This window comes from Saimiri boliviensis, chromosome X (genome assembly GCF_048565385.1).
Source record: "Saimiri boliviensis isolate mSaiBol1 chromosome X, mSaiBol1.pri, whole genome shotgun sequence".
NCBI lineage: Eukaryota > Metazoa > Chordata > Mammalia > Primates > Cebidae > Saimiri > Saimiri boliviensis.
The window spans coordinates 72,053,752-72,070,399 of record NC_133470.1 but is presented as its reverse complement, the minus strand read 5'-3'; the positions used below and the strand labels follow the sequence as shown (position 1 = coordinate 72,070,399).

At 34.1% G+C, this 16,648-nt stretch overlaps 1 protein-coding gene across 3 annotated transcripts in view; it reads left to right on the top strand.

Annotated features, from left to right (window-relative positions):
• The window catches only part of POF1B (POF1B actin binding protein), a 94,582-nt gene extending 82,316 nt beyond the window's left edge, over positions 1-12,266 (top strand). For 2 of the 3 annotated variants that reach the window (XM_010349360.2, XM_074392214.1), the window contains one exon: positions 6,783-6,936. In XM_010349360.2, the coding sequence (XP_010347662.1) occupies positions 6,783-6,921 (139 nt within the window). In that variant the 3' untranslated portion in view covers positions 6,922-6,936. Of the gene's footprint in view, positions 1-6,782; positions 6,937-9,528 lie in introns of those variants that run through there. The other variant, XM_003938705.3, reaches the window with a different exon arrangement.
• Positions 12,267-16,648: the final 4,382 nt, after the last annotated feature.

Sequence of the window (16,648 nt, the reverse complement as noted above, 5' to 3'; positions counted from 1 at the left end):
ACAAAGCTTGTTGATTTAACCAGGATTTAACTGTTTTTTCTAAATAAATTTTCTCTGATTGCTATAAAACTTTATTAATTTTGAGCATTCTGATAAAGTTAATTTTGAATTTTTCTGCCAGGTTTTCTTCTTCTTTTATGGCATAGAGCATTTCTGGAGGTTGTTACACATTTTCACTGAGATCATCTTCCATTACTTCCTTAAGCTTGTTTTTTAAAGTTCTTTGTTTTCTCACTATGTTGCCCAGGCTGGTCTCAAATTCCCTGTCTCAAGCAATCATCCCCTGATGGCCTCTCAAAGTGTTAGGGTTACAGGCATGAGCCACTGTGCCCAGCCCTATGAATATATTATAGCTTCTTTGAAGTCTTTGTCTTCTAAATACACCATCTGGTCCTCTTTGAAAGTAGTTTCTGGAGGGAGGGACAAGATGGCCAAGTAGACACACCCAGGAAGCACTTCTCCCACCACAAGAGACCAAAATATCCAGTAAATGAACAAGTGAATTCTCCACTATCTGTTGGTACTTCAAACAGATATTTGGAGAGAAATTACTGAGATTTGATAGGTTACACAGATACTAAGGCTGAATAGAGAGAAAGCTGGGAAAACTGCATGGGTGTGCCAAGCACCAGGATTAGTTCCTGGTACTGAACACCTCCTAAGGAATGGGTGAGTGAAGTGACAGCAGGGTATTCCACTCTCACCATGAACCTCTGGCATCCTAGCTACAAGAGATCCCATAACTCTTGCTGTCCTTTCAATTGTCAAGGGGATCTGACCAAAGAATAGACAAAGATAGAGCTCTAGCCTACATGGACACCAGGGGTTTTTACATGTGGAGCAGATGCAACAAAATGCAGCCATAGGCACCCATCACCCAAGGCTCTCTGGACACATCTGTTCTGCATGTCCTTCTGTCCACAATCGCTTCAAGGCTCTTGCCTGGCTGATTCTGCAAGTGTGTTCACACAGCACCGTCTCCACTGCTAGGCCGGACTGTTTTGCCAGTGGCCCTGCTGGAATGCTTTCCCCACAGCCTGGGAACTTCGGCTCCCTCAGCACAAGTACCTGACCCCAAGGAGGCAAAGGACAAAGCCACTGATATGGTTTCAATGCCCCAAGGTTGCAGCACACAGCTCAGTAGTTCTGAGTTGAGATTTCCGCCAGAACTCAATCTGAGGAGGAGCCCCCAAACTCAATACACTGAGTGTGAGGTGTGAGTTTATAGGCCAGTGCAGAAGCGAGGCATGCCTCCCTCTGCAGGGCCTGTCCAGGAACGGTGAGGGTGTCTGCTAGACACTTCTCTGCCTGAGAGAGCCCCATGACCCAGAACATCTAACAAATGAAACGTGGATGGAGTACCAGTGATCAATGGAGGCTACCCTTAGGTACAGAATGGACCTGGCCCCTGGGCTTGAATAAGCCACTTAGTGGTAAAAAGTTGTGTTTATGACACCTTACCCAGTTATAATTTTACACTATAGGACATATGTGTGGCTTGGGAGCTGTCATCACAGTTCAGGATATTTGTATTTTTTGTCCCACATTCAGCCAGAGACTAGTATATTCGAGGCTCCCTCCCTAATTGCACATGAAAGATTGCAGCCTTGGGCATGCATATGGTTGCCAGACTGCCATGTATGAACTTGATTTTATTTTTAGCTTTGTTTCCCAGGAATTGTCCCTGGGCCAGAGCAGCTTTTTGTTCAACAGTTTGTTATAGGTTATATTTAAGTCCCTTATGCCAGTGAATCATGTTACCTGTGTTGATGGTCTGTCCAGGTTGTGGAATGCTTTCATTTCTTCCCCTGCTTTCTGCTCTGCATGTGCCTGAGTGGTTGTGGCCTAGGACATGTGCATAGCCCTCTTGACTCCCATAAATGACTGTGATCCCAGGAGAGCTCTTTTTAGCCATCTCTTTCCCTATTTCTCTTCAAGCTGCTCTGCCATTTTGTTTGTATTCTAGAGCTTGCAGCCTCCTCTTAATTGCTCTCTACCAAGTCTGCCATTATTTTCAGCAATGTTCTTAGACATGGATTTTTATATTATCTATTTCAAATGAAGTCAGTCCCATCACACAGAGCTGCAGAGCATTTGTATTTCCAGACTATCTGTATTAGTTTTCATGCTGCTGATAAACATATTCCCAAAACTGAGAACAAAAAAAGGTTTAATTGAACTTACAGTTCCACATGGTTGGGGAGATCTCAGAATCATGGCAGGAGGTGAAAGGCACTTCTTAGATGGTGGTGGCAAGAGAAAATGAGAAAGATGCAAAAGCAGAAACCCTTGATAAACCCATCAGATCTCATGAGACTTATTCATTATCAAGAGAATACCATGAGAAAGACTGGCCTCCATGATTCAGTTACCTTCCCCTGGGTCCCTCCCACAACATGTGGGAATTCTGGGAGATACAATTCAAGTTGAGATTTTGTTAAGGCCAAACCATATCACTGCCTTTCAACCTGGGAAGAATCCCTGTGCCATTGAACCAAACTGGGGCAGGCACCCACTTTTTTCAGTAACAATCTGTTCTGTCAGTGGGCATTGAGGGGAGGTGGCAGCCCATGGTCTTCTTAGCTTGCTCCTCTCATTGTGGAATCTCTGACCAAGGAATATGTTGGGTGGGGTTGATCTGGAACCCAATATTTTCAGCATGCCATGTCTGGTATAGTTTCCATTCTGTAAGAAGGGGACAGGGTAGAGAGTACAACTTCTCAACCACTCTTTCCAGAAACATGAGCTGAAGGGTGAAAGGTAGCTGGATGAAGCAGGTCATGGCTCAAATATCATAGACTTTTAATGTTATTAACAAGGTTTAGTAGATTTTCTTGAATATTTTTCTATTTGCTGTCCTCCGTTAAATGAGTTCCAGAGACTTTAAATGATTATTTTTTAAAAAATATACTATTTTCACTAGTGAAATAATTGAAACTTTTTTTTTTTTTTTTTTGTAGAGAGGGTCTGTCAAATTCCTTACTCCTTCATTCTTGAAACCCCACACCTGAACATAAGTTTTTATTGTTTGAGCTGTTAAAATTATGAATTATTGAATTTTGAATATTAAACCAACCTTTTGTTACTGGGATAAATCCTGCTGGATTAACGTAGTATCCTTTTCGTAAATTGCTAGATCCAATTTGCTAAAATTTTGTTAAGGATCTGACATCCATATTCACTACGTAGTCTGTACACTTTGTAGTCTGTACAAATGTAGTCTGTACATTTCTTTTCTCATGATGTCTCTGATTTGTCATCAGAGTAATGCTGACCTCCTAAAATGAGTTGAGAAGAATGCACTACCATTTTATATTTTGAAAGAGTTTATGCAAGATTGATATTATTTCTTTGTTAATTGTTTAGTTGACTGGTAAAGCCATCCTTGACTGGAGTTGGCTCTGTGTGAAAGGATGTAATTGTAAATTCAATTTTAAAACTTGGCTTATACTTATTCAGATTATCTATTTCTTCTTGAGTGAGCTTTTGTAGTTTGTATCTCTCAAGGAATTTGTGCATTTCATCTAAATCTTCAGGTTTTTGGCATAAATTTACCATAATATTTCTTTATTATTCTTTCAAAGACTGTGGAACCTATAGTGATATCCCTTTCTTGATACTGGTAAACTGTATGTTCTCTTTCTTTGCTATCAGTCTGACTAGAGTTATGTCAATTTTAGTGATATTCTTGAAGAATCAGGTTCAATTTCATTGATTTTCCTGTACTGTTTCTTTGTTTCCTATTTTAGTAATTTCTTCTCTTATATTTGTTTTTTCTTATGTTATTTTCCACTTACTTTTCTGTTTCTGTTTCTTTTCCAGTTTCAAAACCTGGAAACATAGGGCACTAATTTTAGATGCTTCTTCTTTCATAATACAAAATTTGATGCTATAAATTTCTACTTCAGCACTATTTTAGCTGCATCCCACAAGTTTGATCAGTTATATTTTCCTTTTCATTTAGTTCAAAATATTTTCTAATTCCCCTTTTAATTTCCACTTGTATCTATGGGTGTTTTAGATTTGTATTTTTTTGGTTTCCACATATTTGGGGATTTCATCTATGTATTTACTTATTTTCTTTCTACTTATATCAATTGTCTTGAAAGGCATGCCAACATCTCCAACCCTAATTGTGGATTTGTTTATTTCTCCTTTCAGTTCTATCAGAATTTGCTTCATGTAATTTGAATTTCTGCTGGGAGGTACATAAACATTTAGGATTGTTATGTTCTATTGATGAATGAACATTTAGGAGTGCTACATCTTGTTAATGAATTGACACCTTTATCATTATAAAATCACCCTTTATCTGCATTATGCTTCTTGTTCTGAAGGCTACTTCATCGAATATTAATATAATGACTCCAACTTTCTTTTGATTAGAAATTGCATGGTACATTTGTTTCCATCCTCTTACACTAATCTATTCGTTTGTTTGTATTTAAAGTGTTAAGGACTGTATGTTTAAATAGCATATGTAGTTGGGTCTTGAGTTTTTAATCTCATTTGACAATCATTGCTTTTTAATTGGAGTGTTTAGGTCATACATACCTATATGGATAGATTTAAATTTGCCATCTTGCTATTTGTTTCATATTTATCTCACATTTTCTTTCTTTCCCCTTTCCTCTCTTCTTTTGCATTATTTCTTCATGTTGCATTTAACCTATTTTATTACCTGATTAGGTTTAATTCTTTTTTTCTTTTTATTGCTGTAGGGTCTATAGCATTCTTCTTTAAGTGACACTGCCTACTTTCCAATAATATTATATCCCGTTACATGTAGCATAACAACTTTGTAATAGTAAACTTCCATTTCCCCTTCATATGAGTAATATGACTTTTACTACTTTTATTATATATATTTTCTTTTACATATGTTAGTAGCCCCCAAAAACATTATTATTTTTGTTTTCAACAGTCAATTATATTTTAAATAAATATGAACAATAAGAAAAACCATGTTTTAAATTTACCTACATATTTATCTTTTCTAATATTATGTACTTTGATTAAATTCAAATTTTTATCTTATATCATTTTCCCTTTGCCTTAAAAACTTCTTTTAACATTTCTTATGCTTCTTTTCTGGTGAAGACTTCTTTTGGCCTTTTAAGTCTGAAAACAGTCTTTATCAATTCTTCATTATTCAAAAATATTTTTATTGTGTTTAGATGAGTAAGTCAGTCACTTTTTTTAAAGAAAGTACTTTAACAATGTTGCTCGTCTGTCTTCTGACTTTCATTGTGACTGAAAAGAAGTTTTTTGTTAATCTTATGATTTTTGCTCTTTGAATAATGTCTTTCTTCTCTGAGGCTCTTTTTTTAAGAGTCTCTTTCACTGGTTTTCAGCAATTTGATAATGATGTGTCTCTGTAGTTATCTTCATGTTTCTTTTTGTCACGTTCACTGAGCTTCTTGGATACATGTGTTTATAGTTTTCATCACATTTGAAAATAATATGGTCATTATATCTTCTATTATTTTTCTCTCCTGCCAATCCTGCAGGACTTTAATTATACATATAGAAGGACATTTGATATTTTCCACTGTTATCTCATGCTGTGTTCATTTTTTCCGGTTTTCTTTTGTTTTCTTTTAGATTATTTCTCTTGAAGTATTCAAATGTATTGACCTTTTTTTTTAATGTAGTGCCTAATCTGCAATTAGTGCCATTTAATTTTTTTAATCTTTAGAACTCCAATGTGGATCTTTTTTATATTCTCTATTTTTTTCCTCATTGTGCTCATGCTTTCCTCTAACTTCTTGAATATACATTGCATGTTTTATATGTTTCTAATAGATGCACATTTGCCTGTTCATTTTTTTATCAGTATTGTTTCTTGGTCTGTTTCTCCTAATTTATATTTCTCTTCATTATTAGTCACATCTTCCATTGTATGACTATTCATTTTTTATTGAAGGCCATGAATTATGATTTTACATTGTTGAGTTTTCTGTTTTGGCTAGGGTATTATGTAAAATATTTGGGGTTTTGTTCTGAGATGAAATTACTTGGAAACAATTTAGTACATTCAAGCCTTGCTTTTAAATGCTGTGAGAATAGCCAGTACTTTAAGGCTAATTTTATTCCACTACTAAGGCAATATTCTGTGGCATCTATCTTATGGCCTCTATATCAGGACAGCTTTTCACTCTGGTTTGGTTAGTGGAACACAAAACATTACCATCCCTATGAGAGCTCCAAAAATTGCCAGCCTGCTCCTTTCTGGTCGTTATTTCCTAAGTCTTGGTAGCCTCTTCACATATAGGCACACTGATTGGTACTCACCCAGACTCTTGGGAAAGTCTCTACAACTGTCCTGACCTCTCTCTATCTATGTAGCTGTCTTCTGTCTTGTACTCTGCCCCACAAACTCTGGATGCCTTTGCCTATATTTACTCTTTTATCACCTCAATTTGGTAAAACTGCTGGGATCTGTTTGGCTTCCTTTTCCTTATCCTGTGGCCATGAAAATCTCTCCAGACAGAGACCTAGGCACTTGTAGGGCCTATATCATTTGCTTTCCTTTTCTGGGGTCACTGTCCTGTGCTGCCAGTGGTCCATCATGGCCAGAAACAGGAGTCCCTCTACTTTATTTCCTTAAAAACAATGGTTGTCAATCTTTGTCCGTTTAGTTTTGTTTTCTTTTTTCAGAAACAGTTAAAAGTCATTCAGAGCCAAATTGGCTTAATAAGGGCAATCACTAGGAGTGACTAAAAAGGAATGAAAGATATTTTCTCATGCAGCCCGTAAACCAACTCTGTTCTTGTTTACAGGTACAGGACACAATATCCAATCCTAGGCCTCCTGTATGATGACTATGAGTATATACCACCAGGTAGTGAAACACAGACTATTGTGATTGAGAAAACAGAAGACAAATACACTTGTGTAAGTTCACTTGGGTATTTTTAGCCCTATTTTGACTATATATGTACAGTCTTTTAAAATTGAGGTAAAATACCAAATGAACAAAAAATTTTGAGTATTTTTTTTCTCTTGAGATTTTCTGTTACCATTATTGATATATAGTGGGAATTAAGAAACTTTGGAAAGATTCATACATGGGGAAATATAATTGATTATTTGAGGTATAATAAATTAAATATAATTTTTGCCCCATAAAAGGAAGAAGATTAACATTAGCAATATGCTAATTTTATTTCTTTTCTTGCCTATCTCGGTAGTTATTGAATGGGTTCCATTCAGATTTTCCAAAATAGTTTCCCTTTTATTAAAGCAGGTAGCAAATATCATAGACAATTATGAAGGGAAGTAAAAAATGGAGAAGAGGCATGTTTCAATAGAATTTGTCTTGCAATCTTGTATGTGGTACTTATTTCTGCAGATTATATATATATTAGGGTTTTGAAAGAAGACATGTTTCTAGCTTCCACCCTAGACTGTAAAAGCCTCCAGTTTTAAATCTCACCATTCATTATATTAAGGCTGCTGAAAAGTACTTTAAACATCATATACTCCAATATTTGCTCTACCTTCTACAACATCCTCCAAGATGGCCAGGTGACATGGACCTTAGCATCTTTCTAAGTGGTCCAATACATTGCTAAGAGGACTGATTATTGAAACCTTCTTACAAAGGACTGAGAGCTACTTCTCTAAAACTTTTGCACATTGCTCTATTCACTTTTAAAGTAATGAACATCAAACAGGGGATATATAGTTGTCCCTCAACATCCATGAGAGATTGGTTCCAGGATTCCCTGCAGATATCAAAATCTGTAGATGCTCAAGTCCCTTATACAGAATGGCATATTTGCATATAATCTATGCACATCTTACTGTATATTTTAAGTCATTTCTAGATTCCTTACAATATCTAATTCAATGCAAATTCTAAGTAAGTGTTATAGTGTATTGTTTAGGAGGTATTAACAGTAAAAAAGTCCATACATGTTCAGTACAGAAACAATTTTTTTCCTGAATATTTTCAACTCATCATTGTTGGGGAACTCATGGATATCAAAGTCCAACTATATATTCCCTAGCACAGTTGCTTTCTCTAGCAGCAATTTTGTACCTTAGGGGACATTTAGCAATGTCTAGAGACATTTTTGGTTTTCAAAATCAGAGGGGTGGGTATTATTGGCATCTAGTGGGTAGAGAACTAGGATGCTGCTGAACATACTACAATGTGCAGGACAGTCTCCCCCACAAAGAATTATCCAGCCCCTAATAGTGTTGAGGTTTAACAACTATGCTAACACAACAGAATGCTCTTGGTTTTTTTTCCTATTTATACATTCCTACACTGGTGCAAGAGCTTCTAATAGTAAGATACTGGTAGGGATCATAAGAATGGGTGATATCCTTCTGGTGAAATAGACACATAAAAGATTGAGGATCCTAGTTCTCAAACCTGTATACAGATCTGACTTAAAACATTGTGAAAATGACAGCCTTTGATTTCTTGTAATAAAATTACCTACTTGTCAAACTACTGAGGTACTAAAAGTAGGCAAAACTAAATCTATGGCTATTAAATAAAGAAATGGTTATCCTTGTGGGGTGGATACTGTTTGAAAGGAACCATAAGGAGGGATTCAAGGATTCTAATAATGTTCTGTTTCTTTATCTGGGAGATGGTTGTATATGCATGTTCAGTTATACAACTATCAATCAAGTATTCTGCAGAACCTTTTGAAAAATATTTAAAAATTACACTTCACATGTATAGTTAATAAAATTGAACATCTGTTAAAAAACCTTTAAACAAGCTCAAATATTTGTGTCAACAAAAAAATTCAAAAAGTTTCTTTAGATCTGAAGCCCTTCTTTAACTTCAATCCAGCCATCAATCTTTTAAATATTGTTATCATCAATGAAAGCAACCAATGTTTAGTAATCCCAAAGTAAAAATAACTGCATTTAAACTCTGAAATGTTGTTTTTGTTAGGTCATTACTTAATCAAAAATTACTTATTACTAATTATTAACCCATAGAATTTTAAATTTGCCACTCAAAGATAATTTGATGCCAAAAGTTAAGACTGAGAAGCAATTGCTGCTACTAACCCTAACCATATGTACCTCAGAGATGGCAATATGAAGATCTGCCAAATAAAGGGTCTACAGAATAGTAGCACTACTACTCTCTCGATTAAAAATGTGCAGCTGTAAAAATCAAAATTGATATTTGAAGATTCTATAGTTACTGGTAGCAAGGTCAAAATATATTCAAGTGCATTCACAGATGAAAATCCATATTTATTAACAGAGATGATTGGACATATTTAAACTCTAAGTATTACTAAGGAGGATATCTACTTAATTCTCCTTCCCTCATGCTTAAAGTCATTTGAAACAGACCATGACTAAAGTTAGAAAGACAAATCGTTGTTTCACTGAATATATACATATAATAGAGTGCCACAAAAGTGCAATACATATCCTTTGGTTTTGTACATATCAATTTAAATAATTTTCCATAACTTTGCATACAGTAACAATGACTTTAATTATGAACCAGTTGTAAAATAACCTTTTTTTTTTCTTTTCTAGCCATGAATGGATCCAGTTTAAAGTATTACTACTCAAAGGCATTTTTTTGTGTGTGTGTATATCTGCATTAGTACTTTGTTATTTTCCCACCACTAAAGGCCAATCAGAATTTGGAACTGTGCTGCTATTCAAGAAATCTAATGGAATGAATGAATTAGTTCTGCATATGAGAGTTTCTTCAATCATTTAGGAGACCTAAATCTTTTCCATAACACTTAGGTATACAGTACAACAACAAACTAACTGAAAGAGGGATCTGCTTGTTTAAAGTTTGATTGCAGACACTGTAGAACATAACTCACTATTTTTCAGATAGGGCGCCTCCTAGATATCAAACTAATTTGTTAGGAAAGATATTTTACAAGGTATGCCATTAGATTTTATCTGATATTATATGTGCAGTTCAGTTACAAAATGAAATCACGTTTTTTTAACAGAAAAGATAAAATACATTGAAGTAAAAAAACAATAGCTAGTGTATAGTATATACAGTCTAAATTTGCTTTTCACACTAGGCCTTGTGACTAAAAGATATGCTACATTGCATGCTATTTTCACCTCTTGGAGATATAGCTAAGTCAAAGGTGACAATTAATTTCATTTAGCAGGGAAGTGGAATATTATATTTTGAAATAACTAAGTCTACTAAATTACACAGTATGCTATTCTGGTTCTAAGTACATATTAGTGTCTTAGTAAATCTGTTCTTTCCAAGCATAACTTCCACAAATGAGCCTACCTACTTCTTAAAAAACATGTAACACAAAATAGTAGTAGTAAGTGGAAGGAAGGTAAGCTTTTTCATGGTGGTATGTAAACATATCATTGAAATATTACATAGATATAAAGGCTTAGGGAATAAAAATAGCAACAAAAAATATTTGATAGATTTATCCTACTTGGGAGAAATATTTTGTAGCAAAGTATTTAGTATACTTAGAAGTTGGTTGAACAATTGGGCTTTAATGACCTCACAAAGTGAACATAAGTATTTTTTTCAATGCAAGATGAGGACAAAAATTTTAAATTTCAACCCATCGGACTAAAGTTAAGACTTAGTAAAATTTAAAATGGTGCCTTTGTCCAAGTATAGATTAAGACAACAAACATATTTGGGTTATATAATTTGAAGTTTTGCACTGAAATATCCTTGTATGTATCCACATAAAATCATGTAATGCCTTATAATTATATTTTAATATGCATTATACTAAGAAATCATTAAGAACAGATGAGGCACTATAGTAAATTAAACCATAAATGAGGAAAATACTTTTAATGTTTTTCTAGAAATATTTAAATGGTCTTGATATGAAGCTGGAGGCCTTATTTATATTACCTTAATACTTTGGCTAAAATGTTAAGCTCCATAATATGAATTAATACAATTCAAATTTTATCAATATTTTGTGGTAGAAAAATGATAATATTCTTCATGAGCTATATCGTCCTTACATTTTTTTCCCTTGGTGTAGGAACAACAGAGTTTTTCCTCTGCTAACTATTCACATATGTAACTAACAAAAGTGTGCTATATTATGCACACATTACAAATAATATAAGGGGAAGCTTTATTAGCTTAATAGGGAACTGCTATTTTTAAGGTTTAAAAATGAGAACAGGTGTGATTTTTCCAAAATATTTAAAAATCCAAAATTCAGGGGCAGTTGAGAAGTTGTGGATGGAACTAGAGGCCATTATGTTAAGTGACATAAGCCAGGAACAGAAAGACACCTAAAGTACAATAAAAAAAAGAAAGAAAGAAAGAAAGACAAACATTGCATGTTCTCAATTATGTGTGTGATCTAAAAATCAAAACAATTGAACTCATGAATATAGAGCATAGAAGGATGGTTACTAGAGGCTGGGAAAAAGGATGTGTGAGGGGAACTGGGGATGCGTAATGTGTACAAAAACCATATAGATAGAAAGTATGAGTAAGACCTAGTATCTGATAGCACAACAGGGTGAGTGTAGTCAATAATAGCTTAATTTTACATTTTAAAATAACTAGAAGAGTATAACTGGATTGCTTGTAACACAAATAATACTTGAGTGGATGGATAACCAATTCTCCATGATGTGATTATTTCACATTAAATGCCTGTACTGAAATATCTCATGTATCCCATAAATAAGTATACCTACTATATAGCCACAAAAAAAATTAAAAAGTAAGAAGTCAGCACTTTATTGGCTCACTTGATCCATGGATAGTGAATTGGTGTCATAATAACTTCCCTTATCATACTTAACAATTTTTAAAATTGTAATACAAAATGTAATGATATAAAGAGCTATTCTATTTAAATGACTATTTAAATATATATACATTTCTTTTTCAATTTGTGATTAAGATCAATAGAAGTAGTAGTGATATATTTCCCTCTCATAAGTTTCACACTGCTTATCTCTGAAAACTTCAAAGTTGTCAGGTGAAGAGTGCCTATTTATCTAATTTCTATTCCAGTATATTTTCACTTTAGACATGTCAAATAAAATGGAGGTTGTGCAATGGCATGCAAAGTAATCTGTTTATGTGTCTAAATAAAATATGTGAAGTATTTACATGGTTTGTGTGAAAGTCCAAGTAGGAAATATGCAGAAGGATTTTTAGCTTAGCTATATATTTTTGTCAGGAAATTATCATCATGTGAATGTTTATGTTGAAGCTAACAAGCATCACTCTCATAAAAAAAAAAAAAAAGCAGAAAACTTCCCTATTTGGACTATTTTAACACAGTTCAAACTCCAGTTAAAGCAGGTTTCTTCTTTAAATTAGAATTTCTTTGCTTTAAAACTTAAGTTTTCAAAGTTCCATAACTCACTTGTTCCATAAAGCATTCTTCCCAACCTTGTAATGGTGCTTTTGCTGTCTGTCTTCTTCTTAACATAGACAGTACAAAAAGAACAAAATAAAGTCTTAAAAAAATTTCCATCTTACTACCCAATTTAGATCACCTTAACAAAAAGCCATCATCACACCTTTCCCATTATTGCAATCTACAAAGATGACATTTCTTTTGAAAATAATTATTTTGAAAGTAAATAATATGCTGTGAAAAGGTTTCCTTATGAGGTACATCTTCCCCACCACATGCCAAAACTCAATTTACTGGATTTCCATAGTACTTTATGTCCAGTTAAAAAAATAAAAAGTATTTCATGTACAACTTAGGATATATGAAATAGTACATAGAAAACATTTAAATGAAGGAAATAATAAACAAGTGCGTCTTTCTTAATAAAACATTTAACAATATTTAGTCCTGAAGAAGACATGCCTCTTTTTAGTTTATAAAAGAACACTTAAATTAATTTATGACAAAATTAGATAGCCAGGCAGTCTTGGTAATCTTAGACTGGTCTATCACAGACAATGAGATGTTAACTTCATAGCCTTTGTTTGGTTTCCCATCCGACTACATTAAAATAATTCTTTTTCAGATGGAAGTATATGTTCGAGAGATCCTTTATGTTAGGGAACAGTGTTTCCAATGTAATGCTTTGATTCTGTAGTTTGTTAGATAACAGTGTTGAATACATATAATTCATATGTGCCAAGATCCAATAAGGCAGATAAATTTCTTAAAATGGGAGAAAATATAGGCTTTCTGATCTACTTCCCTAAAAGGACCTGATGAGACAGCCATGTCATGATGGGTGAGTGGTGTTGGAATCTAGGATAAGAGGGTTTTGGAATCAGATGGGACGTGACTAGGACTTACATTATAGGTTAAATGAGGTAGTGTCAATATTGTCAATTGGTCCAGATTTTAAAATGGGACAGAGTTCCCTTTGGAGTAGTTACTTTGGTAATGCTCAAAGAGAAAGGCATAATTGAAACAGGCAGGTGACACATTTTTAGTTTGGGGCATCTAGTGCTATACCCTTGAAGTTACAAATTAGTCCATTTCTTCTGCAGGATCTTTAGAAATCTAAAGACCCCCTGATAACAATATCCAGTTCTTATCCAGGATCCAAGCCTCTTGAGAGATCTTTCTCAGTCAGTTCCAAATTTACAGGTTTTAATTCTTTTGGAATGAAAGGGTGAAGCTGAACAAAGTTGGGAGATTGGGAATGGTCTCAATCCAATTATATTTTAAGGTTCTAATCTAGCCCTGCAGCTTCTCTAAATGATGCCTTGTTAGTTAAAAAAAATAATCTTACTGTATAGAATTCCCAGCCTAGCCACCTTTTTCTTGGTTCTCACAAGGGGAAGTAGAAGGAGTTAGATGATTCTTTTGTTTCTCTGCCTTCATAGAAGATGAGTCATTTCCCCACTGGAAGTACCCATGTTAAGAGTTGTGCTATATCCTTCAAAAATTGTTGCAAAAATTTCTGGGATTTGTTACAAATTAAACCAGTGGGGGAAGGAGGCATCAAAATAAGCTAACCAGGGGTAAGTGGATGAAGGGTTAAGTGAGGAAGAATACAAATGAAACAAGATTGGCCATAGTGGTAATTGTTGAAGCTGGGTGATGGCTATGTAGAGGTTCATTATATTTTTCTACTTTTGCATATGGTTTTCTGCAATTAAAGGGATATATATCTTTAAGGGAAGTTTAAGGTTCAAATTAAACTTGTGGTTGTCCTGTAAGAGACATGAGGAGTTGAATTTAAGGGCCCCATCAGGGTAAGATTTCCCAAATACTTTCTTCTCCATCATGGTATAAGCAATTTAAAAGTGACAATTGGATAAATCCATCTACACATGGTCACCCTGTTCTGGAAAAAATGATTTTACAGTAATTCCCAATTTTTTCTTTGTCTTGTGAAGGTACTTGAACTTACAGATCGACATTTTTAGGTGGAATCTGTTCTGGTATGTAGGAAAGCCTTATGCCAGGAAGAGCTGTATTTTTGAAGACAATATTTTTTTTTGTAACGTGGGCTAAATTCATATCTATTCTGCCTGGGCTGCCATTTTCTAAGCCCAACATACAAGTAGAAGAAAATCCATACACTTTTCTCCAGCTCCACTGTAACCATGACAACTGGAATAACCTCTTACATGGGTGCATCCCTCAGCTCCTTCACATTTCTTAGAGCCTCCAGAGTTATTTTCAAAACTTATAGCAGTACTCTTTGCCTTAAATTCTCCCAATGACTTCCCATTTCAAACTTTTCATAGGTCTCTTCTTTCTTATCTTTTTAATTGAGACGGAGTTTCACTCTTGTCGCCCAGGCTGGAGTGCAATGGCACGATCTCAGCTCACTGGAGCCATTAATCTGTTCCCCTTGCTAACTATTGTCCAGCCAAAGCTTGTTGCATCTCAAATTGTTTGCATCTGCAAGTTCCTCTGCCTTGCTCTGCCACAAGATCTTCATATGACTGGCTCCTTCTTGCCACTCATGTTACAGCTCCAATGCCATGTCCTCAGTAAAAATTCGCTCTGTGCATGCACCCACAATTATCTGTTTAAGCAAAGTAATTAACATATTCAAGAATTACAGCAGGTGCTTTTGCCTACCACCTTATTACTCATACCGTGGCAACACATGGGAACTTAATAGAAATGCAGAATTGTAGGCCATACCCCAAACCTATTGAATCAGAATATGCATTTCGGCAAGTTCTCTAGGTGATCTCTACAGACTTTAAATTTAAGAAGCACTGGTCTAACATGTGAGGCTGATATTTTCTTTTTCTGCTAATTATTATTAAATAATAATTAATAATCTAATTGACAAAGAGTTTTAACAGTGCCATATATATAGAATTCTATTAAATGCTCACTGGTTTGAACATAGAAAGTTATTTTTATGCTCATTTGCAGAAATCTCCCAAATAAACACATCAATACTTTTCCTTTTGAATGTATATTAGGAGCATAATTACATGTATTCACTTCTCAGGATTGTGTCATTTAAGTAAGTTAAAAAGTATTAGTTTTCTCTATAATATGAAGTCTAAGCTCTTAAAATGAACACTTTTATTTATAGTATTTCATTATGATTTTGGCAAATAACATACATACTTGAGGAATATGCATTACATAGTCATCATAACTGTTTAAATTCCTAGCTCATGTTGTTAATGAACAAAATTCAACAAGACATTTAAAAAAGGATCAATCTGCCTAAGATAAATCTGAAGTGAAAAGTCTTTTAATAAAATATATTGGAACTTTAAATAAACTCATAAAACCATTAAGTGCAATAAATGCTTTTTATTGTATGCTCATTTCAATGAGTAACATTTAGAAATAATAATCCCACGTAACAGTAGCGATCTTATTTTACAGCGTGTACATCATTTACAGCCACATAACACACAATTTTAGTAGATATTCCAAATTTAATATTCTGAAGTTAAGAAAGATAAAAAATTTACTCTCAAGGAACTGATTCTTATCTGGTGCAAAAACAGAAATGTGAACATTATTTGAAACACAAAGCCACAATGTAGAATAAAGTAAAATTACATTTTAATTATGTTGAACAGCTGAATGTAAACATGAAGCAACTAAAACTTAAAAGTACATATCATATGCATTACATTTATGAACAGGATTTTCATTAAATTTCCCTAAACCAGCTTTTAATATTAAGTGCCATTTTGATTTGCAGCATGCTAACACAAAGCGTTGTTAAAGGGATGCATATTTTAAGTTTATACACTGTAAACTAAATATCCACCTCCAAACTCTATTGGCAGCATATTGCTCTGTTAAATACTGCATAAACACTGCCTCATATTGAAAATGCATGTTAATAATATGGTATATAGATTTAAAAAATCAATTTCAATAATGGCATAAAATTGCACCTTTAAACATTAGAGCAAGTAAGACCAGAACAATCATACTTGCTAAGACTGTCCTAAAAAAACTCTAGACATAATATTTAAGAAAACTGTGTTCTCTCAATTTAATCTTTAGATCATTAAGAAATATAGTGCTGATTTTGTTTGCAACACTAATGTTGCATCCATTTTAGAAAGCCACATTTGACTCAAATATACTTTTATCATATATGCCATACTGAACAACAATCAACTTGAACATCAGAAAAAAGGGAACTTTAATCTTTATAGACTTCGCCTTGGACCTCAGCACAGAATGCTATATTTTAAGTATCCTATCCTGTGATAAAATATTAACAGCTCTGAATTCTT